General features: G+C 41.0%; 1 protein-coding gene across 1 annotated transcript in view; it reads right to left on the bottom strand.

Moving 5' to 3' along the window:
• Positions 1-23,496, bottom strand: part of LOC134359926 (pappalysin-1-like) — a 365,925-nt gene that overhangs the window by 159,911 nt on the left and 182,518 nt on the right. Inside the window, exon 14 of the mRNA XM_063073788.1 lies at positions 15,869-16,037. Coding sequence (XP_062929858.1) covers positions 15,869-16,037 — 169 coding nt within the window. The remainder of the gene's footprint in view (positions 1-15,868; positions 16,038-23,496) is intronic.

Below are 23,496 nucleotides of genomic sequence, written 5' to 3'. Positions count from 1 at the left end.
TCAGGCCGAGACCCTTCGTCAGGGCTGCATCACTGAATGTGATTTTTGAAATGACCATAAGAAAGATGGACCCCCACCCATTGAAAACATAAACAGAATGTTAAGCAGAAGCTGTGTGTTCTTTGATCCATGGCAATGGAGATGAGTGCTCCAGATGTAGTGTGTAAACCAGACACTAAAAAGTACGCTTAAGGAGTAGGCATAACACCATGAGATGGACAGGCATAACAGACTGAAAGCTGAGCATGGATTATTAATATATTCTGGGATGCTTATTCAGAAATGCCCCCTGTAAACTTCCCCATCTTTCCTTCCACTTTTGGGTTGTTAAAGTTTACCTCTTTTACTGATCCTTTGTCCACTTATATACTTTACATGTTGAGAATAAAGGAAAAACTGCAATTGCTGGAGACCTCACATAATAAACAGAAACTGCTGGAAACACTCTGTAGGTCAGGCAGCATCTCTGTCAGCACCTGACAAAGGGCCTTTGACCTGAAATGTTCACCGGTTTCCCTTTTCAAAGACCCAGCCTGACCTGCTGAGTGTTTCCAACATTCCCTGTTTTTATTTCAGATATCAAATTTTGTCTGCAAAGTGCCACAGAATATTTTCTCATACTAAATATGCTATATAAATAAACATAGCCTTTTTTTGTGAACAGTCCACGTTCCCACTTTTCTGGTACAGGAAATATTGGGATACTCTGCCACATTAACATGGAATGGTTCAAGTTGCAGTATCCGTTTGAGTTGTGTATAGAAGTTGTTTCTTTTTCTCAATGTCACAGTCACAAATTAAAATGCCATTTCCTGTCACTTGATATAGCAGGCTCAGTGTCTGTGGTCATAGCTGCTATTGTTTATGCCCTTGTTAAATCTGGCAAATGGTAGTGGTAATGACACATCTGGTCACTTTTCATAATGGCAACACTTGATGATAATATAAGATGAAGCTGTCAAAGCAGGAAGTTAGTGCCAATGAGTTGCTCTTCCTCCACAATAAGTGCTTTTCGATGATTTCTACCTATAATCTTGTTTTCAATCTGATTTTCCACTTAACAATACAAAGCTTACAAGCAAACAACAGGAATTCTGCAGATGCTTGAAATTCAAGCAACACACACAAAGTTGCTGGTGAACGCAGCAGGCCAAGCAGCGTCTGTAGGAAGAGGTGCAGTCGACGTTTCAGGCCGAGACCCTTCGTCAGGACCTTACAAGCTACATGTTCAGACTCACAGAACTCTCCTGTTTGCAAACACTCAAAAATTACAAACAGAGTATGCGATAGAACTCTTGAGAGGATTCAAAGTATAACTACAAAATTGGGATTTAGCTGAAGCCCTTCAAACTCTAGTCCTGAGACACACAGCAGCATAGTGGTTAGAAACCACAACTTTACAGTGCCAATGATCTGGATTCAATTCCTGCTGCTGCCTAGAAGGAGCCTGTACATTCTCCCCATGACCGCGTGGGTTTCCTCTGGGTGCTCTAGTTTCCTGCCACAGTCCAGAGACGTACTGGATAATAGGTTAATTGGCATTGTAAATTATCCCATGACTAGGCTAGGGTTAAATCTGAGGATTGCTGTGCGGCATGGCTCGAAGGGCCAGAAAGGCCTATTCTGTACCGTATCTCAATGAAATAAACATACAAACTGTGAGCCATTACTCTGTGTTTGAAACAATCATGTTTTCATTCTAAAACTATTGGTGTTATCCTTCTGCATAATGTAGACTATGATAAATTGTTTTAACTAAATACCCAAATGCAGACAAAATGACATTACTTGCCTTTCTAATTCACTCCATAACTTCCATGCGTGCTACATTAGTAACACTTCCAAGAATATTTCCTGAATGTTTTATGTGAGCAAAGAGATTTTGGTAAATTGAGACCTATTTCATTTTGAGGAAAATTTTGCTCTAATTACTACTAATAAGTTAGAGGAGCAAGAACATGGATAGTTTAAATCCAGGGTGTATAGACCCCTTGGTTAATGGTAGGGGCTCCATGGCATAGAAAGGTTGGGAGCCCCTGGACTTCAAATGAACCATTGTAAAATAGTCAGCGATCGTCATGACCCACCCAAACTATAGGTGATTGTGTTAGTTCTCCTATTACATCCTTTTTTGTATTGTATATAATCTAGCAGATTTCTTCCAGCATTTTATGTGTGATAAACACTGAGTTGCCATTAAACTGTGCTTAAAAATGTATCTCTTTTTCATTTCTGCCTTTGTTTGTCGTCTTTTCCTCTCTGCTGACTGCTGCTAAGATATAATTTCAGAGAAAGCTAGTCCTTGGCGCCAGACTCAGATAGGACATGTCTTCCTGTTTGAGTCTGGCAGGTAAGTACAAACGAACTTGTTTGTAATATATTGAGCACAAAGTATCTATTGGTGCAAATAATTGAACAGAAAGCAAAGTATTATGATCAACAGAAACAACTTAGCCTCTGCACGTCATCCTAAACTCCCTTCTGGTAATACCTAGCATTCTGGACTTGGGCCTTGTGATCTGAGCTACTGATCTATAGGTCTGAGTTCAAATCCAACCACAGCTACTGTCAAATTTAAATTCAAATAATTAAATCAATTTGGAATTAATATCTTTATGATCATAAAACTCATTTCAATAAAAACAAATCTTTCTGGGAAATCCTTAATTCTTACCCAGACTGAAAATGACATCACTGGTCCGAAATGCGCTGACCAGCGGTACGGTTTAAGGAGTAAAGGATGGCTAGTAAGTGTGAGCTTTGCCAATGTCATCACATTCCCTGAATATTTTACTTTCTCTTTTGTCTTGCGGTATTGAGGTCTAAGCCCAATTTCTATTCCGGCTGAAAGCAATAAAGCGGTCACCAAGCAGCAGTCAAGCCTGTCTGTGGCTGAGATCCACGTTAAGCAATGCTTATACCAAGTGAGCTGTCAGGAACTTTCCTCTGTCTCGGCTTTTGTTTCCAATGAACTCGCTGTCTGAAAAGGGAGTGAAAAATTCTAGATGGGAGTTTCCACTTTAAAATACTGTAACTTTTTCCCTCCAGCTGTTTTCTACGGATTAGGGAAAATCAGCACAGCATGTGGCAGAGGGGCAAAGAGGGGATTTTTTTTTTAATGCAGTGATTTGTTATGGTGGAATCCATGGCCTGAAAGGATGGTGGAAGTGGAATCAAAGGTAACATTTTAAAAGCAATTATGTTAGCAATTTAAATATTAAAAAATCAAGGCCACGGGGCATAAGAGAAGTGAGACTAATTTGAAAAGCGCTTTCAAAGCCTGGCACCCATATGATGGAACCAATAGCCTTACGGGCTAGAAACCTAGGAGCCAATAAGTAGCTGTGCTAAAGTGGTGTTGCAAAGGCACCAGTATCAGTCCGTTCTGCTGTCTTTAAGTGTGTAATTTATTTATCAGCCACAAAGGCTTGAACGATAAGCTGGCGCCAATCGGGGTGATGTTCCCTTCAGCACACGATATGCACAGGTAATTTGAGGAATCTCGTACACTTGCTAAAATTAGCCTGCACTAATTGATGACACGCTGCACCTCTTAAACAGGAGATGCCAATGAATTACTTAATCAGTGCTGGAAGGCACCTTGAGGAATACCTCGAATCAAGGCCTGGATTTCCCTGCAAAAGATGTTTACACCCATGGAGTGGCCCCAAATGTTGAGTGCTGCAGAAATAGTCCAGAGCAGAGCCATAGTATGCCCACGAACGGGGAACAACGTTCAGTAGAACGGGATGGAGATCACAGACCGGCTGCCGGAGAGCCTCTGGCCAATGTTGGTCATTGATGATGAAGCTAACCTTCTCACATCCCACTTTCTCCAGGGTCCCTTCTGCCATCTAGGTTCAAAGTTCAAAGTAAATTTATTATCAAAGTACAAATATGTCACTATGTACTGCCCTGAAATTCATTTTCATGAGGGCATTCACAGAAAGTACAACGAAACACAATAGAATTAATGAAAAAGCACGCACAACAAAAACAGACAAACAACTAATGTGCACAAGATAAACTATGCAAATACAAAAAGAGAAAGGAAAAAACAAAGTGATAATATTAAATGAATGAGAAATAAATATTGAGAACATGAGCAGTAGAGTCCTTGAAAATGCATCTATAGGTTGTGGAATTGGTTCAGTGTTGGGGTGAGTGAAGAAATCCCTTCTGGTTCAGGAGCCTGATGATTGAAGGGAAATAATTGTTCCTGAACCTGGTGGTATGGAACCTGAGGCTTGCGGATGCCAGCAGTGGAAAGAGGTGGTTTAAACACCCACCTTTTATCTGCCCATGCTAAGAATTGCTCAAATTTACAATCAGAATCAGGTTTATTATCTGACATATGTCATGAAATTTCTAGTTTAGTGGCAGCAGGACAGTGCAAAACAATTGCTACAAGTTACATTAATAAATAATGCAAAAGAGGATTAGTGAGGTAATGTTCATGCACTGTTCACAAACTTGATGGCACAGAGGAAGAAGCTGTTTCTAAAAAATTGAATGTGAGTCTTCAGGCTCCTGTACCTCCCCCCTAAACAGAAGAGCACATATCCCAGGTGGTAAATGTCCTTAATTATGGAAGCACTATCTTTTGAAGATGTCCTTGATACTGGGGAGGCTTGTAGCTTTCTCACTTCAAGATATACTACCTGGACATGCCAGGTGGATGAGTTGCAACCATCAAAAGAGCACAGAAGGAGACACAACATCTTTGCACCTGCATACCCACCGGCTCAGGTTTGGACAACGTGTGGACAGTAGTCGGTGGTTCATTCTCTGTACTGGGTGAGTCATTAAGCAAAACTGGATGGCAGATCAACCAGAGTGAAAGGGTCTAGTACTCTAAGGCACATTGAAAGTATTGTTCAGTGGACTTGGGGGGTTGCAGAGAACTTCAGCCTTGCAAATGATGGAAAAGCTCTCTAATGAATCATCCAATACCATTTTTCCACCCTAAATGGCCAATTCTGAAAATTCATTGGTAATCCATGGGATGTTGTCATTAGAAAATGGTCAGTGTTGTAGGTCAAGATAAAATGCTGAGACTCCCATTTGATGCAGCTGGGTAATGAAGAAGTCATGCTAAACTCTTCCCAGTCCAAAGCTCAAGGAGGGAGGTCCTACTGCTCAATGGCATAGGCTGCTGCACTACATGGCCCATGTTAATGGACTGAAGGCTGAGACTGGTTTCTTCATTGCTGTTTTTCACCTTTCTCATTGACGATGACTTCTTCCACATCCAACTGTTCTATTGCAAAGGCTGACTTCATGGTTGCCAGATGATGCAGAATACAACAGATAATGATTAATATGACACTCACTTCTGAAGAGCATTGCAACGCCTCTCACTTCCAGCCAAGGATTCTGATGCAATTCTAGTCTCTGACTGGCATTATAACTCTGTGACACACCCAAAAGTTGTCATTGTGACGAGGAGCCGAGAGAGAGGGGGCAGCTCTTGCCTGGCAATCACCGGGCATCCTTCAGACCCCACTCCCACTGCTTCTGCTAATGCTAGACGCTCTAGGACAGTGGCAAATGCACCATTGCCATGTTGTCATTGATTAACCTGTAATTGAAGGGAACCATAAGTTCCTTTGTTGCACCAACTGACACCAGGCTTTCAAACCACAACATTGCAATTCACTGAGTGCAACAATCGTTCTTCCAAGTTGGTTCACACCGAACGTCTGAGCAATTGGTTCCTCTAAAAGGCACTGGTGCCGGGTTCAGCTATACTGATAAGACCTTCTTTCTTCATGAAAAGTTTGCACAGTTTGTTCCTCGCACTTCAATGAGTCATCTTCACAGGGGACCTCCCAATTAGGTTTTTCACAGAGTTTTGTTCTGACGAAATGTTGAGACTCAACAGAATGACAGGTCTCTTTCCTTTGATGCAGACTGACTTGCTGAGTTTGTCTAGTACTTTCTGACATCACCTCTGCTGTCTTAAAGTGCTTTGCATGTATGCATCAAACATATTGAAGTCTGTGATTGCAAGTCCAACCTTACTTCATGCAAACGAAAATTGCATTTCTCTTTGATGCACCTCATTTCTCTTGTAAAGTGAATAAAGATATGCTTTGAGCAACTGAAATGTCTGGATCGATGCAATTCAAGAAAATCAAAGGGTAAGCTCTGGAACCAGTGGGCTTAATGGGTTGAATTACCTTGTCTTATTGCAGGCAAATACCAAGTGTGCCCACAGATTCATATTAGCAAAGAATCAAGAGTGTTACCTCCTGGCAATCCAATGTGGAGAATGAAATGGTTGTTTCTTTCCTGTGCAGATGCAGTGTAAAGTTCTCCACTCTGTACCAATAATGTGCCTCAGTTCAAACTATAGAAAAGCACCCTCACTTCAGCAGTGTGAGATTACTGTGGCCCTTCAGAGCAGAACTGCCAACTGGGGGTGATAGAGTTTTGTGCTGTAGACCCAAACCCCACTAGAAAGTGGATTAAGACTGTACAGATTTCACATAAGACCCTTACTGCCAGCAGATAGAAGAGACTTTCATTGCCTTACTCTGGACTGGATTTGATTCAAAGTACCTTGGGTGAAAGGGCACTATATAACACAATACTCTACCCAATCTCTGGTTACTTTCCAGGGTCAGAATTAGAAATAGGACAATGAGAATATTTAAAAAGGTACAGAAAGAAAGCACAATTAACTTTACCTTTCCAGAATCTGACACCATTAAAGGTCATTAGCATGAAATCAGGATGTTCTGAAATGGGGGCTACTGATGTGAAATGGTTTGGCACCAATTTATAAATCACTTCATGGCTTAGTGCTGTGGCTAGCTGTACTAAGCATTTGCAGTGTTGCAAAACAGCTACACCTCCAGGTTGCCTCAGATTCTGTGTTACATCTTGAATATGGGGGTCACAGAACAGAAGATAATTCCTGTTTTGTAAGCATAGCAGGTAATATCAGATCATTTTCTTTAGGCTGGCTGCAACTTTATGAATGCAGGCGAAGTGAAGTTATAAAAAACTCCCCAGGCAAATGTTGGAAACTTCTTAAACAAAATTTAATCTTTCTCATCTGAGCACAAATCTGATTGTCATTCACCCTTTAACCAGCACTTGACACTTCCCAAGAATGATATGCTCTTGGCTATATATGTATCTTGAGATATATGTATCTTGAGTCTCCTATGTTCCGCAAATAGAGATGCTGCACTGCTATTGTCCATTGGTACGTTGGTATAAGTTCAGGACTGCCTCCCTTGTAATGTATCCTCTTTCTTTCCCTCAAACTAGAAAGGATTAATGTTGACTTTATGTAACATAGGCAATAGTGAACTGGCAGCCTATGTTACACCTCCCTTATATTCAAATTCTGAGGGATATTGAACAGGCTGTGAGCTGCTAGGCACCCACATTACTTTTAATATCGTGCAAGAAACCTCTGGTCTGCATAGCACAGCTCTGTAGATTAAAATAAGGGGGCGGATTTAAAACTCTGAAGAGGGGAGATCTTTTTAGTGCTTTCATCTACATAAAATGGAGAAATTATTGGTTGGTTCAGGATGGTGTGCATGAGTACATCTCATGAGTACATGAGACGTACATGAGTCATGTATATAAATAAGATTTCTCTTTCAGGTTAACCAATCAGACAAAAATTGCGAACTCTAAAAGTACCAAACACAGGCTAAGGCACTGTACAATTTGTAGAAGGCCGGAGGTGCAATGACTCTGCTGACGTTTTGTTTCTGGAAATGCACTTCAAGTAGCTAAATTGTTTGCCTTCTTTATCAAGATTCTTTTAATTTTTGAACAAGGCTTAAAGATTTCCTTTTTTTTCTTCCTAATATAATTATGTTGTTTGATAATGAGTTGCCTTTTTCGATGCCTGCTCATGTTCACTTCTCCAAAACTTGGTTTATTGTTGTGGAAAACATTCCATGAAACTGCCAGACCTTAGCAATTACTTGGATATTATAGAGGTCACATAAAAGTGTTTCGTTCTCAGTTGCTGATATTTACCTAGCTTTTGGTTATTTATTCTGGAAACAGATTTACCACTATGGCAGACTGTGGTTTTCTTAATGACAGAAGAAATTTGATAGCAGTGATGATATCTTTCCCACAAATTAACTCTCAAGGGAGAATGAATACATAATGCCAGCCAGACCTGAAAATTAAAGCCACAAATATAACTCTTTCTTAACAATGTATACAACTATAAATTTTATCAGGGTTTTTTTGTGAAGAATTGTCTGAGTTGTGGAGATCAGTGACTGAATTCTTTATAATTTTATGAGTCATAATTACAACAATTTGCCAAAAATAATCTGGATTAAAAAAGTTAAAATGTTCAAAGAAGCACTAATCAAGCAAAATTTGACAACTCTTTGTCCAATGCATAATAAGGATAGATGCTCCAAAAATTCAACAGCTGCTTTTAAAAAACAGGGTTAGAATGGAAGAGAAAATGTCAAAGTTCAAAGTAAATTTATTATTAGACTACATATAGTATGTCTCCATATACAACCCTGAGATTTATTTCCTGTGGGCATGCTCAATAAAGCCATGGAATAATAACCATAATAGGATCAATGACAGCCGCACCAATGTGGACGTACAACCAGTGTGAAGAAAAGATACTTGGGGTGGCAGGGGCTGATGATGTTGTGAGAGTGGATGTGAAATTTCAGAGCATAAAGGTGCAGCTGACTGAAGATTACTGATGGTGAGACAATGGAATTCACATGATGCCCTAGAAACCAGACTTGAATAAATGTAGACTTATTATTGGACTGAGATGTGACCAACAAGGGTAATTCTATGAAGGAATTTGAAGTGAAGATTGAATGCATGGATAATTTTTACACTGACATTTCTTCACCTTAAAGTTAATCCATCATTGTGATTTTCTTGTTTATTCTTTTCAAGTAAATCAGAATTTCCATAGTTAACTCAACTGGAACTTCGAGTAGGCACATAACTTTATAATTTTACTGAAACATTTTTTTTTGTATGTGCAAGTGATGTGATTTATACTATTATGTTATTGCAAATAATTCTATATATCAGACCTTTTATAAATTCAGTACCCCTTTAAGAACTAATGACCTACTTAAGAGCTCCAAAGTATGTAGAAAGCGACCTGGAAACTGAACTATTCAAAGTAAATTAAAACTTTGTTTTGGTTTGTAAAATAGTTTAGATTGTGAGAAAAATATACTGTTTAAAGAAACATTGTTAGTACACAGCCAATAAAAGAAATGCTACACTTAATGATTTAAAGATGTGCCGTTCCTCTCTGACAGTTTTCGTGAGCGTGTCAGGGCTGTAATATAAAATGAAATGTGCTCATATTTTACAAATCGAAGACACTCTGCTTTGAGGCAGTTGAATTTTAGAAATAGTAACCTGTCACTTTGCCATGCAGACAAGCAAATGACATAGCTACCTCACCTAAGGCGCCATTGTACGTGTTAACTTTTGAGTGTGGGCGTGTAACCTGGAGGGGACAACCTTCCCTTGACGGTGTCGTTCAGTTAAATATATAGACCTGCATGTTACTGTACTCAAAGCGTCATGTTTTAGCATTGCCACTGACAATAGGTTTGAACATCAAGCCCTGTGGCCCCCGTCCCTGATGACCATCATCTTGGCACCATGAGTGACTTTGTACTCATTTCCTCTTGTAAACAGGACTTGGTGCTGCAGATGAGGCATTCAACTTGCATGGATTCTTTCAGTTTAAAATGGAAACCTATCTGTACTGAATCTAAAATATCCTCTACATCAACAGTCTTACCACATGTAAGAATGCCCTGGTTCAATTTATGTCTGGCTCTATAATTTATTATTATTATTATTATTATTTTCTTCAGAAAGAATGAACATTGTGAAATACAAGAGCCACATCATGAAAGTTGTTGTGCACTAGATCTGTTATCAGTCAGAAAACTATTCCTTTAAATGCTTTGCCTTGCTCAATCTGTTTTTGTAATAAAGAAGCCCAGTGGATTGCAAAGGCAGGATTCACACGCGCATAGCTTGCACATGCTCAGTTCAAACCCAGAAAATTCCCTGTGGAGAAATTGAGGCCTACACCAAAACATTTGTCTTAATTAGCTAGAGTCGGGTTTGAAATGACTGGTTGACCCTGAGTGTTAATGTCTTTTGGAAATTACTAATTCATATTTCCCCTTCCTCCGTGTTTTATAGCCTTTGAATATATTAATTTTAATAGATAGTAACAAAATTTGTTTTCTCTGTAATCCTACGGAGAGAACATCTCACGGTTATAGTTACTCACTGACAGTTATTGTTTCTGAAATGGCAACACAATGGAGAATCCTCAGCAGTCAGCTTTAATTTTGGGCTCTGCTTTCATAGCCCATGTTGTGTTCCACGAATGTTGACAACACTCAGCCTCACTAGAATTCCCAAAAATTCTCGTGACACAAGTCACAAGTGAGGTTATCATTGTCAGTGTGGCATGGAATTATGGGTGGGACTTGTTCTACCTCACCAGGATGTTCTAGAGCAGAGATTCCCAACTTTTTTTCATGTCATGGACCAATTACCATTAAGCAAGGGGTCCGTGGATCCCAGTTTAGGAACCCCTGTTTGAGAAGGACCTGCTGGGAGTGTCATTCTCAGATAAGTTTTGATGAATTCAGCAGTTAATGAAGGCAATAAAATCCTGGGCCCTACAATTTCATATGACACATTGGGTCCTTAGATTATTTAAGAGGAATCTATCCACGATTTGACCCTTGTAGGTCACTGCAAGATTAGGGAAATTATAAATGGATCATGAAATGTCTATCTCAATGTGATAATGAATGGACAGTCAAATTTTCTATGCAAAATTAACAAGGCCTATTCAATATTGCACTGTTAAAACTATGTGCCTCACCTGATCTCTGTTGTTCATGTGTGGGCTTACAGAGTGAATATTTAATATGGTGGACACCTTGACTAACACCTGTCAAAGATGCACATGGCATTTCACCTTCAGCATCACAGCATTTAATATTAAACTCAGAGTTTTCTGAGGAAAAATATATCATGGCCACTATTAATCCACTAAATACTGCTCATTCAATTACTTCCTACCTTTAAGAAATTAATGTTTAATTCACAAGCTATCAAATTACTTCTACACTGTATGTGTGCTTGTAATGATTAGAAATATAATGACCATAGTGCAATAGAGATTGAAGGATTTTGGAAGCATGTGAATGAGACAGATTTCTGTCCTTTTACTTAATGGTCTTGTATACAGCCTGCTCCCAGACTTTACTGCCCACAGTGCCTGCTTGCATAATTTATTACAGATAGAGAAGACTGGATGACCCTTGTACCCAAGCAGTGTCTCAGGTAATGCACTGGCTTGGCCTCAGGTTACATAAGGCTCCCCTTCAGAATATAATGATGAGTTATTGGCAGCCCAATGCTGTCAGAGGTCTTTAAATTATTTTTAAATATCCTTGACGATGAAAGTCATTCAAAGACAGTCAAATGAACTCCAGTGCATTTTATTTAATTATTTTAAACTACATGAAAAATGAAAGCATCCAAAAGTATTAAGTCATGAAAGCATTAAAACAGTAACAGTGGAGGTTACGATGAGAGTAGACTTCATTATATTGGATTGCAGGGGAGATTGATGGGATGGAGTTTTCTTTTGCTCTTAATTGAGATGTTTGCACAAGATAAGGTAAAATAAAATAGGTAACCGTCTTACCTTTTCAATAAGGGTGGCTGACTTCCTAGTGCTGGCCTGAAGAGAAGCCATAGCATCTGCTCAGGACGTTAGTACTCTACTAATGAACCCAGAGGCAAAGCAGGAAGATGGACACAGTGGCATTTTGACCTTCACCTTTTCCCTGACCTCTGCCCATGAGCAAGCAGGCACAGAAATCTGAGAAAGGCTAAAGAGCAGCAGGCAAAAGGAAGGTTCGGTGTGCCATCTGCACACTCTTTCCAACCAAGTACTGTATATTTCTGTTTATAGAATCAGATGGGGGAGAAAGCACTTCTCCAGATCCCAGTATAACATTATTGATTGCTGTATTAAGGTAACAAATGTCAAAAAAGCAGACTTAATTTTCTCAGTGAATGAAACCTGGCAGATTAATGAACATCACAGAATTATCAGACCCACTGTGTTTCACTTAATATGGAAAAAAATATACCCTTTGTTTCATTTCTGTCAACTGATACCAGATCAAGGGGCTAAATCACCTCATGCTCTATACTGTACAAATCTGTGGACTCAAGTAGAATCATAATGAGAATCAGGTTTATTATCACTGGCATGTGTCATGAAATTTGTTACCTTAGCACCAGCAGTTCAATGCAATACATAATATAGAAAATAAATAATAATAAATAAATAAGTTAGTAAATCGATTACAGTATACATATATTGAATAGATTAAAATTGTGCAAAAAACAGAAAGAATATATATTTAAAAATGAGGTAGTGTTCAAGGGTTCAATGTCCTGTTAGGAACTGGACGGCAGAGGGGCAGAAACTGATCCTAAATTGCCGAATGTGTGCCTTCAGGCTTCTGTATCTCCTATCTCATGGTAACAGTGAGAAAAGGGCATGCCTTGGGTGCTGGAGGTCCTAATAATGGACGCCGCCTTTCTGAGACATCACTCCTTGAAGATGTCCTGAGTACTTTGTAGGCTAGTACCCAAGATGGGGCCGACTAAATTTATAACTCTCTGCAGCTTCTTTTGGTCCTGTGCAGTAGCCCCGCTCCCCCCACATACCAGACAGTGATGCAGCTTGTCAGAATGCTCTCCATGGTACACCATTGGAAATTTTTGAGTGTATTTGTTGACATACCAAATTTCTTCAAACTCCTAATGATGTATAGCCGCTGTCTTGCCTTCTTTATAACTACATCGATATGTTGGGACCAAGTTAGATCCTCAGAGAATTTGACACCCAAGAACTTGAAACTGCTCACTCTCTCCACTTCTGATCCCTCTATTAGGGTTGGTATATGTTCCTTTGTCTTACCCTTCCTGAAGTCCACAATCAGCACTTTTAATTTACTGACATTGAATGCCAGGCTGATGCTGTGACACTATTCCACTAGTTGGCATATCTCGCTCCTGTATGTCCTGTTTCATCATCTGAGGATCTACCAACAATGGTTGTATCAGCAGCAAATTTATAGGTCATATTTGAGCTATGCCTAGCCACACAGTCATGGGTATAGAGAGAGTAGAGCAGTGGGCTAAGCACACACCCCTGAGGTGCACCAGTGTTGATCATCAGTGAGGAGGAGATGTTATCACCAATCCACACAGATTGTGGTCTTCCAGTTAGGAAGGTGAGGATCGAATTGCAGAGGGAGGTACAGAGGCCCAGGTTCTGTAACTTCTCAATCAGGATTGTGGGAATGATTGTATTAAATGCTGAGTTATAGTTGATGAACAGCATCCTGACGTAGGTGTTTGTGTTGTCCAGGTGATCTAAAGCCATGTGAAGAGCCATTGAGATTGCATCTGATATTACAAGATATGTTACATATCTCCTATGTTACAAGATAACATCAAACTTGAGGAGGGAAGTTACCTGAGTTCTACTGTATGTTTCATTTGAACCTAACACCTTGCAACTGTTTAATCCAACGCCTTTGGGTTTTGTGATATTTTAGCATCAATACACTCTTCTCTGTAAGAATACATTCGTGAATTTTGAAACAATTTGCTGCCCCTTATCAGGACAAAAAATGGTTAGGTTGCATTTCACCACAACGATCCAAAGTGCAAGTCAGAACAACCGAAAACAAGAACCTGATTTGTTTAGTATGCTCACAGCTGCCTTCAGTTGGCAGCTTCATCACTGTTTTAAGAAATATGCCAACTTACAACAGCTGTGAGCTGAATTGTTCTGGGACCCAGGAGTAAAATATGAGAAGTTAATATTTTAGCTCAGGGTGCATGTAAGTTATGTTTTAGAAACAAGTGTTCTCACGTAAGTAGTTCTTGGATATGAAGGTACAAAACTGAAAGGCAGGAAAACCGTAAATGACATTATCCAGATAATAGCAAAATAGTTCCATCCTTTGTCCTTCTTCCTTACTCCACCTCACACCCATTTCTATAGCCATGTCATCTCTTGCTTGAGCTAACCAAAAAGGGTAAAAAAAATTCTTGGGCAGACAGGGAAAAGTGGAGCAGAGAATGGAACTGTTTCCTGACAGCACCAGAGATCCAAGTTCAGTCGTGACCTTGGGTGCAGACTGTGAAGAGCCTGTACATTCTCTCTGTGACCTTGTGTGATTGTCCCAGATGCTTCAGTTTCCTTTTTCATCACAAAATCATGCTAGGTTAATTGGCCAATATAACTTGTCCCTAGTATGTCGGTGATTGATTTAATATAGGGAGGATAAAAATATTGGATCAAAGTAGGATATGGGCAACTGGCTGGTTGACATTCAGTACAGGCTTGATGGGTGAAATGGCCAGCTTCAGAACTGCATCTTTCAATGCTTTCCAATTAAATTGCCTTACTGCCCTGTTTCTACCACTACTTCCAGGTGTTCAAACCTAATACGTGAATTCACCAAGACTTTAAAAGATCAACTTTCTCCTAGATGCTCAAGAGTGATTTTTTTTTATCTTCCCATGAGCTACTTACTGCTTTGCCATGGCAACACAAGAGACCTGATGCTGTAATCTGAAGCAAAACGAACTGCTGAAGTAACTCAGTGGATCATGCAGCGTCAGTAGAAGGGAATGGACTGTCAAGGTTTGGGTTGGGTCATCTGGACTGGGTTCCTGAATCACCCTAGATTAACGGTTTCAACCTGGAAAATTAATTGTCCATTTTCCTCTCCAGATATTGCCAGACACGCTGATTTCCTCCAGCAGTTTGTTTATTGTTCTCTTGTGCAAGGTGGTACTTGAAAAATGGTCATCTGACTGGGAAATTTGGAAGTCCACCCTATGAGAATTCTGTAACCCAAAGATTTTATGAATTTAAGAGCTACTTAGTTTGGTATGTATAATCAATTGTACATCATTGTTCCTGATGTTTGCACGTGCAAGGGAAAATTTAAAGCAGGACTCAATCCGATAATAAAGTAATCCTTCCTGTTAATTTTTCCTGGGTTTCCACTGAGAAAGCTTAATGTATTATGCACACAAAGTATTTTATACTTTATGAAGGGTTTATAGATTATTTGCTGTATAAATAGTAATATCTAAATACTTTTCGAAGAAATTCGCAGTTCAAGAATCCTCCTGTCTGCACGATGAACACTGCTTACAAACTTCAACCCAATAGAACTGAGTTTCCTCATGCACGGCCCCAATCAAATTCCTGTGCTTCAGATCAGATCAGAAGGCATTTTCATATGATACATCTTTGAAACAAATAATGAGGATTATAATCAATACTAAGTGGATAACTGAGACTGGGAATCTGGTAAATGGATCGGAATGGTATCTCTGGAGAAGCTACAATCAAGAGAGAATACTCAGTCCTCATGGGAATGATGGGACTGATCCCAGCTTCTTAATTGCCTTGTAGAACCACGTACTATCTTGAAACGTTCTCTTTGTCATCGAGCAGCAATGTTAGGTAACATCAAATAAGTTATGCCTTCCACCTGGGGGCTACAGTTTTCTACTCAATGTCTGGCATTCACAATAAATGATGTCTGCAATGGCAGCTTTAGCTTCCTACACCCAGTACTGTAATTTCCAAAGCTTTTCCTTTGAAATATTAAATGTAGTCTAAATTGAGATAGAATAAACAAGCCTTACAGAATCAAGGTGTTAGAGAAATAGCTAAGTGCAATATTAGAATTTCTTGTTGTTGACAATCCCAAAAATATAAAGAGTATCAACTGACCTGGCGCTTAGAGGTCTCTTCGTCTCTTCGCTGGTGAAGCACGTAGCCTTCCTTGCAGGACACGATGCATCGGTCCCCATTGTAGTGCCCAGCACCTGTACAGTTCAATATTGCATTTTGAAGACTCAGCTCCTGACAGTCAGTGGCTTCACACGAATAGTGGACGCAGCTGAAAGAGAGAAAGAAGAAATGGATTGGACTTGCTTTTCCTCTTCCTGTATTCTCAATATGTTTTAATGAACCTATAGTAGATGATTAGTGATGGTTCACATTGACGATGGCATTTTCTGAACCATATGACTTTGTTTCCCTGTTTACACCAGATTGCCTGCATCACAATAGGTATGCAAATAGATCAAACCTGTAGGTGTACCTTTTAGATGATAAAAGCTTCCAAATAATTCGAACTAAACATATTATTATAGTTAAATTAGGATGAAACAAGATACAGAATTTGCCCTAAATTGTGCAGCCGTTTGTGCGTCAAGGATTCAACTTACTGAGAATGCCAGTTTGGGTTTTAACAGTTCTATTATTTATTTCCCAGCTGCATAGAATGTGCACAAAATCTTGTAATGCAGAACATGAAAATTGATTGTTGAAAGGTAAAGGTCACAGAATCCATTTGTTCCTTTTTTTGCATTTTCAGCAGAAAATATGGGCAGTGAATTTATACATCAGAAGATATAGATCAACACCTGCATCATAAATAAATGTGAAGTGAGCTCAATCATTTTCTTTCCATACAACAGACATTGGCATTTATTGTCCATCCTTTATTACTGTGGAACTGAGTGACAGGTTATGCCATTTCGAAGTCCAGTGTAAATCCTGCGGAATCTTAGCAAGCAACTGTTAGAACCTGTTGGGTATTCAACAACAAAATCTCTGGCAGAGCTTAGCTAGTGAATTTGGGAACTTGGTGTTGGTGAAGCTGACTGGCACCTGAACTGAAGTTCCACAGGCATCAACATCAAGGTAATTTATATCATGGGGAAAAACAGAAGATAAACTTCCCTATCTAGTTTTCTGAGGAGGGACCTCCTTCAAAGGAAGTCCACTTGGAAATAGGGTGGGCTTTAATAAGGTTTTACTATATTGCCTACAATTGTTCATCTTGTTCTAATTAAGCATTAGATCCCCACTGAAGTGAGGGTTTGATGAACTTATTATTATCCTCTTTCAGAATTTTATAGCTAGTTACTCCCCGTTACGCCATGGCATATAGAGCAAAAATGAAGGTCCACCATCTCTGTCTCTCCTTGGCCATCTTCTCTATTGTGCTCCAGGTGTGGTTCAGGGTTCTCATTTCTGACTGGATGGAACAGTGCCAAGCATTAATGCTGTGTTCATCATTACAAGATTTTGGTCTCCTGTGTTTCCTCCACCCCCTCAAGGGTCCACTGATGTCCTGTCTTGATGATGGAGTTGGCCTCATCTCTCATCACATGCCCAATCCATCTCCAACGTTTCCTCATGATGATTGTAGCCACGTCCTCTTGGTGACACTGTAGGAGTAGGGCCTAGTTGGAGATCTTTCTTGGCTAGAAAATAAGGAGGTTCTTCTGGAGGCTCATGGTGAAGAATGACAACAGCCTGGCAAGGTTGTTCTCTGCCAGGTACCAGCATTCTGCCATGTACAAGAGTGTGGACAGAACAGCTCTGGTACAGCTTCACCTTGGTGTACATGAGGTGTCCAAATTACTCACTGAATTGATATTTTGATACAGACTTAAAGTCATAAGATTTTTAGTGTGTACGTAAGATGGGAAATAATGAATATATCTTTGCATTGATTCATGTATTGCTCAGTGGGAGCAGTTGACGTTGATGTCATTATTTGTAATTTTGAATTTGTAGATACCACATTCCACTAAATGATACATATTAGGACATAAGCAGGGTTACAATTTCCTCCCTAACACTCAAAGCAATTTCTGGGTACCTACACAGCCATACCAATCCAGGGCAAGTTTCGACATAAAGGCAGCTTTTCTTTAAATAGCCCAGTGAGGATCCCGGTTAAATCCATGGCAATTATAAGAATGTGAGCTTTTCATTTTCATTTTCATTTTAAAAATCTAGATAACTCAAGTGCACAAATAGCTTTGGATATTGTGCATTTTAATATAGAAAGCTGCAAATAACTATTTCTGATGATAAATCCCAAAGGGATTTCCCCAGTTTTCAACCTAAATTACTTCTGGAGTCTATAAAACTTATCAAATATTCCAACAGGTTTGTATTCTTGCAAGATGTCTGAAAGTAATCCTAACATATCCCAGGGGATTGCTCAATCATTTGCCTTTTTCTTTCAGTCTACTGTTTTCTTTTTTTCATTATTTTCAGTTTAACTTTTCGCACTGCTTAATTAATAGTCATCTAGACCTCAGCGTTTTTTTTACATTTGACCCACTTTTCAATCGTACACAGTTCTATTGTGCTTTGCATATCCCAGATGCATAGGTGTTTATTCTATTCCAAATTTCTGATTCAAGGGGATATTCACCATGTTACCACATTATCTCCTAGAGAGCTGGAGGCTTGTAGAAAACAGGGTGGACAAGAAAGGTTCCCTCTGATATTTCACTCTTACTGACTGCTAATATAAGTGTGAGTTAATGTGTTGAGACTTCAGAATATTGATCAATTGCGCTGTGTATTGCATTAGAACATGTCACTATTGACTTTGAATAAAAGGCACAGAACAACTGCAGAAAATTACCACAACAGCTGACCTACTCAATGCATCTTATCTTGGCTGATGTCACCTGGCCATTTCATCTTCTTGCCAGTGTAGCTCTCGCTGTGCAACTGTTTTCCGAAAAAGTGGAAGTTTTATATATTTGCCACACCAGTTCAGTGCTTTGAGAGAAATGCTTTCTTCGTCTTGCTAAGTTATCAAAGTATCAACTCTGTCTAATAGAAGCCTAGAGTAAAAGATTCACAGAAGCGTGCTCACATGATCCATGTGCCAAGTTATGGGAAGGAAAAGGTGCAATGTTTCCTGAGATTGTTGTATGTATTCCATATTTACTGACAGCATAAGACATAGGAGCAGAATCAGCTCATCGAGTCTGCTTTCCATTTGATCATGGCTGATTTATTATCCCTCTTAATGCTATTCCTAATGCCTTCTCCTGTAGCCTTTGGCACTTTTGCAAATCAAGAGCCTATCAATCTCTGCGTTGAGTACACCTAATGACTTAGCCTCCTGTGGCAATGAATTCCATGGATTCACCACCGTCTGGCTAAAGAAATTCCTCCTCATCTGCGTTCTGAAGGGACAAACTTCTATTCTGAGGCTGTGCTCTCTGGTCCTAGAGTATCCCACTAATGGAAACAGCCTCTCCATGCCTACTATGTCAAGGTCTTTCAATATATGGTAGGGTGCAAAGAGATTGCACCCCCTTCTATTCCATTAAACTCCAGCGAGTACAGGCCCAGAGCCATAAACAGTTCTCCTACATTAATCCTTTCGTTCCTGGGATTCATGTAAACCTCCTTTCAAGGGTTTAAAGCTTCAAAAGTTCATTTTATTATCTAAGTATGTACACAGTATACAACTCTGAGAACCTTCTCCTACACCGACACACCCATTCTTAGATATGGGGCCCATAACCTCTGATACTTACGGCAGAGATGGAGGCCATTTGGCCCATCAGGCCTTGTCCTCCCATTTCTTCCTCAACTCTGCAGGTTCTGCCATTCATTGGCATATGGGGGAAATTTACCATGGCCAATAAACTTACAAATCCACAAACCTTTGGGAGGAAACCAGAGTACGTTGAGGAAAGCCACACGGTCACAGGGAGAATGCATGGATTCCACACGGACAGCAGCGGAGGTCAGGATTGAACCTGAGTCACTGGTGGTGTGAGGCAACAGCTCCACTGGGTGCAATACTGTTTTATCTGGATATTGCTGCCTAGTTTTCTGCTGAAGTCCTCTATGAACCTTAGATTCATAGAGTTTTACAACAGGAAAATAGGCCATTCAGCCCAACTCATCCATGCCAACCAAGATGTCTATCTCTGCTAATCCCTGTATTAAGCCCATAAGCCTCCAATCTTTTCCTGTCCATATACCTGTCTAAATGTCTTTTAAATGCTGTAATTTTGCCTGCTTCGACTATTTGCCTCTGGCAGCTCGTTCCATATACCTATCAGTCTCTGTGTAAAAAAAATGTTGCCCCTCAGATCCTATTTGAATCTTCTCTTCTTACCTTAAACCTAAGCTCACTAGTTCTGGTCTCCCCTCTCTTGGGGAAAAGATTGTGACTATCGACCCTATCAATGCCCCCTTAATTTTATAAATCTCTCTTTGGTCACCCCTCAGCTCCCTTCACTTCAGAAAACATAATCCTAGCCCATTCAATGTCTCGTTATAACTTAAGTCCTTCAGTCCAGGTAACATTCCTGTGAATTCTTTCTGCATCCCCTCTCAGTTAATCACATCCTGCTGATAGCATGTTATCCAAAATGGCAGAAGCAATCCAAGTGCTGCTTAACCAATGGTTTGTACGACTGTAACACAACGTCCTAACTTCTGTTCTCTATCTCAGCCAATCACTACTACTACTACTACTACGTCGACTCAGGCCTAGGGGGCCGGCGTCGGGCACGATGATGGACTCTCCACTTCTCCCTCTCCCTCATCAGTGTGTTCAGTTCATCTACATTAGCCGCGCCGCTGTCTTCTAGGAGCGTGTTGACCATAGTCTTGGGAAGGCGCCCAGGGTTCATCCTCCCATGCTTGGGCTCCGCTGCCATATGATCACTAGGCTGGCAGGTAGCTCGGGGTGGCGTAGACAGTGCCCCGCTAGTTGCAGTCTTCTCGCCTCAATTTTAGTGGTGAGCATCGGTAGATCGTCATAGAGCTCGACGTTCGTCATGTGCTGTTGCCAACTCAAGTCGAGAGCCATCGGCACATTCGTGTGTAGCAACCATCTAGAGACTTTCACATAGTCTTAGTGAGTGTCCACGTCTCGCATCCGTACACGAGAATGGACTCTATGACTGCTATGAAGATCCTCTTTTTAAGTCCTCTGGTCAGGTTCGACTTCCAGATTTCCTTCATGTCGTTCATAGCTCTCCACGCCAGCACCTTCCGTATCTTTATGTCCTTTTCCGAACTGATCATTCTTGACCCGAGGTACTTGTAGTCAAAGACTTTCTTAATGGTATCATTCTTCACGGTTTTGAGAGTACCTTCGTCGCAGTTAAATGCCATGTACTCTTTCTTTTTAGCGTTTAGGTGAAGTCCAGCTTTATTGTACTCAATTTCCACTTTTGTCAGTAGCTGCTGTGCTTCCTCCATCTGGTCAGAGAGCAGGACTATGTCATCTGCAAAATCGAGATCTGTGAGCGTAACTGGTCTGACCCTTTTGGTTCGCCCTGGTTTTATGGTAAAACCAAGCTTGTCATGATCTTTGGTAGTTTGACGCACAGCGTAATCAAGGACGATTATAAAGATGTAGGGTGCCAGAGTGTCTCCTTGCAGCACACCAGCTAGGAGCTCGAACACTGCTGTTTCTCTGTCTGGTGATACAACTTTCGCCATGGTTTTGGTATAGCTGGACTCTATTGCTCTCAGTAGACAGTCCAGCACTCTGTAAGCTTTCAGGATCTTCAGCATTTTACCTCAGTGAATGGAGTCAAAAGCTTTGTGAAAATCGATGAAAGTAAGCATGGCTGGTAGGTTGTTCTTCTTGACTTCCTCGATGATTCTACGGAGAGCAAGTATTTGCATTACTGTTGTGCACTTCTGCCGAAAACAATTCTGATTGAATCTTAGCTTAGTGTCAATGGCGGTGCGAATCCTGTTCAAGATCATCCGATTGTATAGCTTTGCTAAGATGCAGGTCAAGCTGATACCATGGTAGTTATCTGTCTTTATGAGGGATCCAGACTTGGGGGACTGGGATAATGTTTGAGAGTGACCACTGTTCTGGTTTGTCGCCTTTCATCAGTGCCGTATTACATATGTCCAGCAAGATGTCATCCGGGACGTAGTTCTTCAGGACATCTGGTGGTATCCCATCCGGTCCAGTGCTCCTGCCCTGTTTGAGTGCATATTTGGCCTTCTTCAGTTCCTCAATGGTGAAAGGGCCATCATTGATGTTGACTTGCGTTCATATCGTGGGTACGTCCTCTTCTTCTTCCATGGTTGTTGGAGGGCTTCCCAGTAGGTTCTTAAAGTGGGTAAACCATGTCTGGACACGGTCCTCTGCTGTTTTACCACTTATTTGACCTGATGGGGACTTCTTCTGTCTGCTGATCTCGTTCACTAAGTGCCATGCTTCTCCATGCTGCTTGTCTTCATCAGCAGCCTCTACCTCTCTAATTCCCTCAGCTAGTTCCTCTTCCTTCAGTTGGTCGTAGGTGGCAAAGAGATGTCAGGTCAGGGCCTTGCCTTGCTTCTGGTACCACGTAGCCCAGCACTACCTGTCTTGGGTCGGCTTGTCAGTGACACAGCCAGCACACCCCCTGGTGCACTTCGGTTAACCAGGGAGGAGGGTGTGTAGGCACCCAGCACGACTAAAAACAAAACCTGTCAAAGGGCGGATGAACTCTTTGTGAGTCAACGGCCACCTGCTCTCTGTGTGAGGAGTGACACGCCACACAGTCTTTCTTTTTGCACCTTGTAAGGCATCATGATGACACACAACCCAACAAACCCTATACTTCCAGAGCCGGGAGTGCTCAGGAACCCTACGGAACGCCCAGACCCTGGCCTAGACAGGCAGTATGAAGATGCAACCTCAAACCCCATGGGGAGGGTTGAGTCCAACAAGGGGGCCGAGCGAACTGCGCCTCTTTTGCGCTAAAAGGTAAAAACGATCATCTCAACCTTCAACGTAAACGCCATCTGCCTCTTGCCTCAGTGCACAGAGTTGGCATCACAGGCAAGCAGCTACGAGATCTCCATCCCGGGGATCCAAGAACTCAGTCATGTACACCCTGACGAAGAGATAGGGTTCACAGAGGTAGAGGGGATGCACCTCATCAGATGTCAGCACAAGGTGGAGTAGGGCTGATGTTGAACAGCAAGGCGAAGAAGGCACTGAGGGGCATAGTCTCAGTCAGTGACAGAATCCTTACTGCGGAATTCGACGGAAACCCGGCGACCTCTGTCATCATCTGTTACTCCCCGCACAACTGCAGCGAGGAGAAGGAGGTGGAGGCCTTCTACAGTAAACTTCACAAAGCTGTCACTTCAATACCGGCACATAAATTCCTGGCTGTGCTCGGCGATTTTAATACCCAGGTCAGACTGGAAGATGTTCCATACTCATACCAAGACTTTACCAACAGAAATGGACAATATCTAGTTGATTTCATCCAGGAACACAGTCTCATTGCCGCCAACACACAATTCAAGAAGCGAGCTGGTAAACTGTGGACATACGAGAACAGAGCCTCCATCTACAGGAAACAGCTCAACTACATCCTCGTAAGAACAAAATGGCGTAATTGTGTGAGCAACACAGAAGCCTACAGCACCTTCAACTCAGTCAGTTCTGACCACAGAATAGTGTCAATGCAAGTGAGACTGAGCCTGCGGCAACCCAAAGCCACAGGTCCCAAGGAGAAGATAGACTGGAAGGCATTCTCCTCACAACCTAT

The sequence above is a fragment of the Mobula hypostoma genome, chromosome 21, assembly GCF_963921235.1.
Source record: "Mobula hypostoma chromosome 21, sMobHyp1.1, whole genome shotgun sequence".
NCBI classification, from domain to species: domain Eukaryota; kingdom Metazoa; phylum Chordata; class Chondrichthyes; order Myliobatiformes; family Myliobatidae; genus Mobula; species Mobula hypostoma.
This window is presented reverse-complemented; position numbering and strand designations above follow the sequence as displayed.